The 6,963-nt window shown below is 49.5% G+C and overlaps 1 protein-coding gene across 1 annotated transcript in view; it reads left to right on the forward strand.

The window, feature by feature from the left end:
- The window catches only part of ENO1 (enolase 1, (alpha)), a 16,984-nt gene extending 15,622 nt beyond the window's left edge, over positions 1-1,362 (forward strand). The window contains exon 12 of the mRNA XM_012662510.1: positions 916-1,362. Coding sequence (XP_012517964.1) covers positions 916-985 — 70 coding nt within the window. The 3' untranslated portion in view covers positions 986-1,362. The remainder of the gene's footprint in view (positions 1-915) is intronic.
- Positions 1,363-6,963: the final 5,601 nt, after the last annotated feature.

A 6,963-nucleotide genomic window follows, 5' to 3' on the forward strand; every position in this document is an offset into this window, starting at 1 on the left:
CTCTTTTTGTATGTCTATTTTTTCCTTCTTTTTTTATTTCAGAATATTACAGGGGTACAAATGTTTTGGTTACATAAATTGCTTTTGTACTGTTTGAGTCAAAGTCATAAGTGTGCCCATCACCCGGAAAGTGTGCATTGTACCCGTTAGGTGTGCATTTACCCATCCCCTCCCCCCACACCTGATTGATTGCCGATGAATGTTATTTCCATGTGCACATAGGTATTGATCGATTATGCCCCCCCCTTCAGTTACTTTTTTCTAGACCTGCAAAGAAAAGGAACACCCATTTCATAAGTTCTCCTACCTGATCCCTTCTTTAAACTTTATCCTTGGAATTTTCAAACATATGTAAAAAAGCAGAGTAAGGACCTTTCAGATAAAGACTTTTTGACATAACCACGCTTACATTTGGTTGCCCAAGATTAGTTGCGATTCCATGATATCAGTACCAAGTCTGTTCACTCACCTCTGATTGTCTCCAAGTGACTTTTTTTTACATCAAGATCCAAATAGCACACCCATTTTGTCTTTTAATAAGGTCTCCTTTCTTTTTTCCCTGTGCCATTATTTGTTCTTTTGCTTTCCTGGAAAAGCATTGCAATTTGTATATTCTGAGAAATAGCAATCGTGGTATTTATTCTACTTTGCCCATCAGGAACACAGGGAGAGTCAGTGGACAGCACATTGTGGGCTGAACTGGGGGGATGAGGAGAGCTGAATGCTCTTCTATTCCTGGCATCTCAGAGAAGCACAAATTTAGAGAGTTCAAGAAGTTGAAAAGGAAAGTTCTGGGTTCTCAACTCCCCAGGAGGAGTGGGCTGTGTCTTGGATCACATCCAGGGTGGGAAAACTCAACGGCATTGAGATATGACTTTTCTTTTTCCCTCCTCCTCCCTCTTTGTGCTTCCCAAGAATCGAAGAGGAACTGGGCAGCAAGGCCAAGTTTGCTGGCAGGAGCTTCAGAAACCCCCTGGCCAAGTAAGCTGTGGGCAGGCGCACCCCCAAACCATCATCACTTGTCAGCTAATTAGACCCCTCCCCTGATGTCAGCTCAGGGCAGTTCAGGGCCCCCGACCAGTACTTGCAGGGGCCTCTGGTAGTTAGCGCCCCTCGCCCGCTGCTGTGGTGTGCTCACTGCTTCCTTAGAAGTTCTGCAGAAGCCAAGCTTGACCACCTGGAACCCTGCTGGAAACCCTAGCTCTGTAATAATGTAATTGGCCCAAATCATTGTTTTTCACCTCACTTCCCACCAAGCGTCTGGAATCATGTATAACCAGCAATGTAATCTCCGAGGTGGCCGCAGGCGAGATCCCTAGTGGTTTTGTGCAAAATAAAAAGCCTCAGTGACCCATGAGAATACTGTGTGTGTGTCTGTGCAACAGTCTCAGTCTGCCTCCAGTGTTCGTGGGCGTGGCAGTAGTGGGTAGCCCTTTGAGGACTAGAGGTTTTGTGTCCTGACAGAAAGGGATGAGGATCTGTTGAGGTCGTTTGCGTAAGTCCTTGGGAAGGGCATTGAGGCAAAAAAATGGGAGATGAGCTGTTTGGTGTCCCCCCAGGGATGTGGGGTCAGCAGTTAGTCCAAGCTGGGAGGCAGAGCGAGACTTACGATTGGACATCTATTGGGGAGAAAATACAGGTGCGGGCTATTTACCGATTATCTTAAGGATCGTGGCTACTAGGTCACGTGGCCATATCATTGTCTACACCAGAGGGACTCAGAAGGATGACTGTGCTGGGCAAAGCTGCGCCGTGGATCTCTATTTCTGGGGAAAACAGGTAAAGGAAAATTAAAAGCTGGTTCTCTGTGGGAGGCAAAAGGGCATCTAGAAGGTCTTGGAACCCTATTTAAACTAATTAAATTCCAGCCCTGAGTGTCTCACGCCTTCTTGGAAGAGCTCAGTGACTAATGCCTGCAGTGTCGGATAGTACAGATACAAAACTGCAACATGGCGTGTGAGGAATACAATTATCTAAAAGTGGAGATGAAATGCTGTGGTGGTTATCCATTTTACTTTCCTTCCCCTGAGATAACTTAATCAAAGGATCAGATTATCTTGAATTTTGTGTTTGAACGCTCAGACGCCCTCTTGTGGACATTCCTGTTCATTGCTTACCTCAGTCGGGGTTTAGAGGCAGAACTGGCGGGAGGAGGTACATGCTCCTAAAGAACCGGCCCCTTTGATGGGGCAAGTCAGAAATCCACAGGGCCTCCAGTCAGACGGGACAGTGACGAGTGGCAGGCTGGATCCAGGGGCATGGGCAAAGCTGTCACTTCACGGGTGGAGTCTCTCCTCTTGGGGAAACCTCAGCCTTGTTTTTGAAGAAGACCTTCTAAGGCCGGGCGCGGTGGCTCACACCTGTAATCCCAGCACTCAGGGAGGCGGAGGCGGGTGGGTCGCTCAAGGTCAGGAGTTCGAGACCAGCCTGAGCAAGGACGAGACCCCGTCTCTACTAAAAATAAAAAGAAATTACTTGGACAACTAAAAATCTATATAGAAAGAATTAGCCGGGCATGGTGGCGCATTCCTGTGGTCCCAGCTACTCGGGAGGCTGAGGCAGTAGGATTGCTCGAGCCCAGGAGTTTGAGGTTGCTGTGACCTAGGCTGACGCCACGGCACTAACTCCAGGCAACAGAGTGAGACTCTGTCTCACTCTGAAAAAAAAAAAAAAGAAGACCTTCTAGCTGATTTAGTCGGACTGACCCAGAGCATCCAGGATAATCCCTTAAAGTCTACTGATTAGTGGCTTTAATTACGGCTGGTAGATAGCCTCACAGCGACACCTAGATTAGTAACTGATTAAATGATTGGGGACTCTCCGCAAGCTGACCCATCACAGAGCCATCACGGTGCGTCCCTGGTCAGCTTGGCACCCACACGTTTCCTCGATCTCCAAATGACAATACAAAGCCGTACCTCCACCTGCCACGGTGCAACTGTCCCGCGTACAACCAAAAACGCTAACCCTCGCCAGGGTCTAGAGACGGATGCCTAGCTGGAAATTGATTCTGAAGAGGGAAGTGAATCACTGACCTGGGCCTGACGGTCTACGTACTGCTTTTTCCAATGTTGAGGCAGCAAGTTAGCCTTGTATTTTTAAGTTTGGTTTAATGTGAGCATTTCCTATCAGAAAGAGGCATTTATCATTCTTGAGATTAGATGGCAGGTGCAGGTAGGAGCCCTTTCAGATCTCTGCGACCGGAGAGAAGGACTGCACTGGGGCTGGTGGCATTTCCACTGCAAGCTGAGCCGAGTGGCTTGCCACACTGGCCCTGGCACACTGAGGCCCCGGACGAGGAAAGCTGACTGTGACGAAATTTCCTGGCGTTGGCTGGCAGACATAAACCGGGCAGAATTGCAGACTACGGGACCTTTTCCTGGGGCCCCTGTCTGAAGCAGATGGGCAATATGAGGGCCAAGTTTCCAGAAAACCATTCTCAGTGAAACATTTCAAGTAGGCCTATTTTTCTTTCTACTAAAAATGGAAAAATTAGCCAGACAACTAAAAATAGAAAAAATTAGCAGGGTGTGGTGATGCACGCCTGTAGTCCCAGCTACTCGGAAGGCCAAGGCAGGAGGATCATTGGAGCCCAGGAGTTTGAGGTTGCTGTGAGCTAGGCTGACACCATGGCACTCTAGCCCGGGCAACAGAGCAAGACTCCTTTTAAAAAAAAAAAAAAAAAAAAAGGTAGGCCTGGGATGTTAAAGGAACTTATGTGTCTTTAAAATGGCTTCATTAACACTTGGTAGTGTTCTCTGTGCTTGCTTTGTTTTCTGTCCTTTTTTTCAAACTTTGTGTTAAACATTTTTGCACACTCCATGTATTTCTCACCTGTGGTTGCCCAACCTCCAAATTCCTGGACCTCTTGACATTAGAACAAAAATAAATTGAAAACTTGAAGTGGTGATTCACGAATTTAGCCACATTAGAATCACCTGGGAAGCTTTTGTTTTTTAGAGACAGGGTCTTGCTCGTTGCCCAGGCTGGTCTTGAACTCCTGGCCTCAAGCCCTCTCTGCAGCCTCAGCCTCCCAAAGTGCTGGGGTTATAGGCATGAGCCACTGCGCTTAGCTGGCATCAGCATTTTTTTAAAGCCTCCCCAGCTGACTCCAGCGTGTAGCTGGGCTTGAGAGCCACTGGTGTGAAAAATAGTTGGCCGGCAGGGCCAGAATGGCTAGCTCCCAAGGAGATGATGAAAAGCATCCAGTTCCCCTGAAAAACCCCACGCCTGGTTAATGCATGCAGCCGAGGCAGGAAGGTGGTGGCCACTGAAGGCCACCAACACGGTCCATAGAGCTGTGCCGCACCCCGGGGAGGGCGCCATCCTAGGAGCCTGCTTGGCAGTGATTTCCATGCTGGGGCCTACAGATGCATCCAAGTCAGCTTAAGTGGTGGGTTCCCAACACCCCCGCCCCCACGGCAGCTGCCACGGTAGCAGCCCCGGTAGCCACGGTTGCAGGCGGCAGGGTGGGGTGGGGGAAACATGGCGCCAGATTCTGGCTCTTCCACTGAACAGTGCTTCTGTCTCCCCGTCTGTAAAATGGGGCTAATCACACTGTAGTCCTAGCTCCTGGATCGGTACAAATGACGAGTGCTGTAATCACCACGCCAACGCAGGCTCCCACTCAGAATAGACAATTACACTAAACGGCCAGGCACCGACACGCTCACGTGAGAAGAGGTGCAGCACTGGGGAAGGGGAGGCGGGTCTCCAGATACCGCAAGCACGTGGGGACTCGTTAAAGTGCAGATTGAAGCGGGGTGCGGGGGTTGCGCCTGGCCAAAAAAATGTTTGAAATGCAGATTGACTCAGTGGGTCCCGGTACTTCTCCTTGGGCTTCTGTGAGCTTTCTACTCCCAACTCTCCCTTTTCTGTCTTAATCGACTTTATTGAGGTGTCACTGACATTCAGTAACAGGTGTCCACCTTACGTGCGTGGTTTGCTGCGTTTCAGCAAACACCTGAGCAAGCAGCGCCACACTCCTGACCGCGCCCTTCCCAGGCAGTCCCCCCATTCCTGGCCCCAGGCAGCCTACAGTGGTTTTTTAAAAATTCTTAGTTGCCAATATCTAAAAAAATGGATTTCACGTAAGAATTCCAATTTCTGGGTCTGCGTTCCTGCATTCCCAGAAGGCGACAGTTGGTCGCTCGCTTATGGCCACTGCAGTCCCACCTACCTGCTTCTCTTACGTACCTGCGCAGCCCTCAAGGCTATACCCTGGTCCACGGTCTCTTCTGCAGGCTGTCTTCCCAGTTCTTTCCTTTTCTGTAAAAATCCTCTATCCCCAAGGATTTATGAGTTCAGGTCCTTCTCTGCCACGGACAATTGATCGTCCCCATGCCTGAAGGTAGCAAGGACTCCCCCGACATAACCTTGAACTCTTCAGCGCATCTTGACCCAGAACCAGCGTGTGGAGGGCAGACACCACCTTCCTGGGAGGCAGCGGGGAGGCAGCCTGGCCAGTGATGCTCCAGCTTCGGGGAGGCAGCCTGGCCAGTGATGCTCCAGCTTCCTGCCGGTCTCAGCAGGGTCTTAGCGGGAGGGCTTGGCTAATCCGGCGGCTGCTGCTGTCCATGGAGACCAGGCACGAGAGCAGACTCATTTGCATATGTGACCTAAGACAGTAATTAAACCCAGGCGCCCCAGGGGTGAGAAGCAAGCACGTTAATTCAGGAGCAATTAAAAACCCTCCATCTTACAGCCAGCACTTCTGAGACCTTCTAGCTGGCGACAGCCACCTTCAGGCTCCCTCTTTTGGCCCCTGACTGCTGCCAAGACCACACATTTCTGAGGAAGGGCGTCCTCCAGCCTGAGGGACAGCAGCTTCGCCAGGGCCCTGATGTCGTTATGGAGAAGAGGTCATTGTGCTTTTCTCGTAATTGTGGTAAAATAAAGATAAAATTTACCATTTTAACCATTTTTAAGTGTACAATTCAGTGAAGTACGTACAAAATGTTATCTAACCATCACCATCATCTATTTCCAGAACTTTCCCCCTATCCCAAACAGAAACTGTGTACCTATTAGGCAATAAATCCCCCATTCTCTTCTCCCCCAAGCCCTTGCAAACTTCATTCTATTTATTGTCTCCAGGAATTGAGCCTATCCTAGGTATTTCATACAAGGGGAATCAAACAGTATTTGTCCTTTTTTGGTCTGGCTCATTTCACTTAGCATGCTTCCAAGGTTCATCCATGTTGTAGCATGTATCAGAATTTCACTCCTTTTGTAAGCGGAGTAATACCCATCGTACGGCCAGACCACGTTTGTTGTCCATCCACCCATGTAAGGACCTGTGGGCTGTTCCCACCTTCTGACTGTGGTGGGTAGTGCTGTTATGAGCACGGGTGTACACGTGTCTGCTGTCCGTTCTTTTGGGTGTATACCTGTGAGCAGAATTGCTCACTCTTGCGGTGATTCCATAACTTTTGAGGAACCTGCAACTGCTTTCCATGACAGCCGCACGCTTTCACATTCCCACCTGTAACGCAGGGGGTTCTAATTTCTCCACATTCTCATTACTTGCTACTTTCCGTTTTTAAAGTATGGCCATCCTAGTAGGTGTAAAGTGGTATCTTGACCTTGAAAGGAGGCCCTGGAGCTGTTTGGGTTTGACCCTGGCCGTGAGGCCAGGCAGGTCTTGACCTACTCTGCTGAGCCCGGCTGTGTCTGCGGGTTAGTGTGTGCCCAGACTATTAGGATGCCTGCACTTCGATGCTTTGAGAATCACTTTCAAGGCAGGGGGTGCTGCCATCTCCCCAAAATTCACACGCACGCACAGACACCCAGGCCTGCCCCAACTGACCCCTGGTGGCCTCATTCTTCTGCAAGGCACTTAACATCACCTGAAATGCTGTGCATCTGCTTGTTATTTGTTCTTCCTTCATTACACTAGAAGCTCCACGACACTGCATTTTGCTCACTGCCTTGGATCCTGGGCGGAGAATGGGGCCTGGCACA

Source organism: Propithecus coquereli, unplaced genomic scaffold (assembly GCF_000956105.1).
Source record: "Propithecus coquereli isolate 6110/MARCELLA unplaced genomic scaffold, Pcoq_1.0 Scaffold77, whole genome shotgun sequence".
Lineage (NCBI taxonomy): Eukaryota > Metazoa > Chordata > Mammalia > Primates > Indriidae > Propithecus > Propithecus coquereli.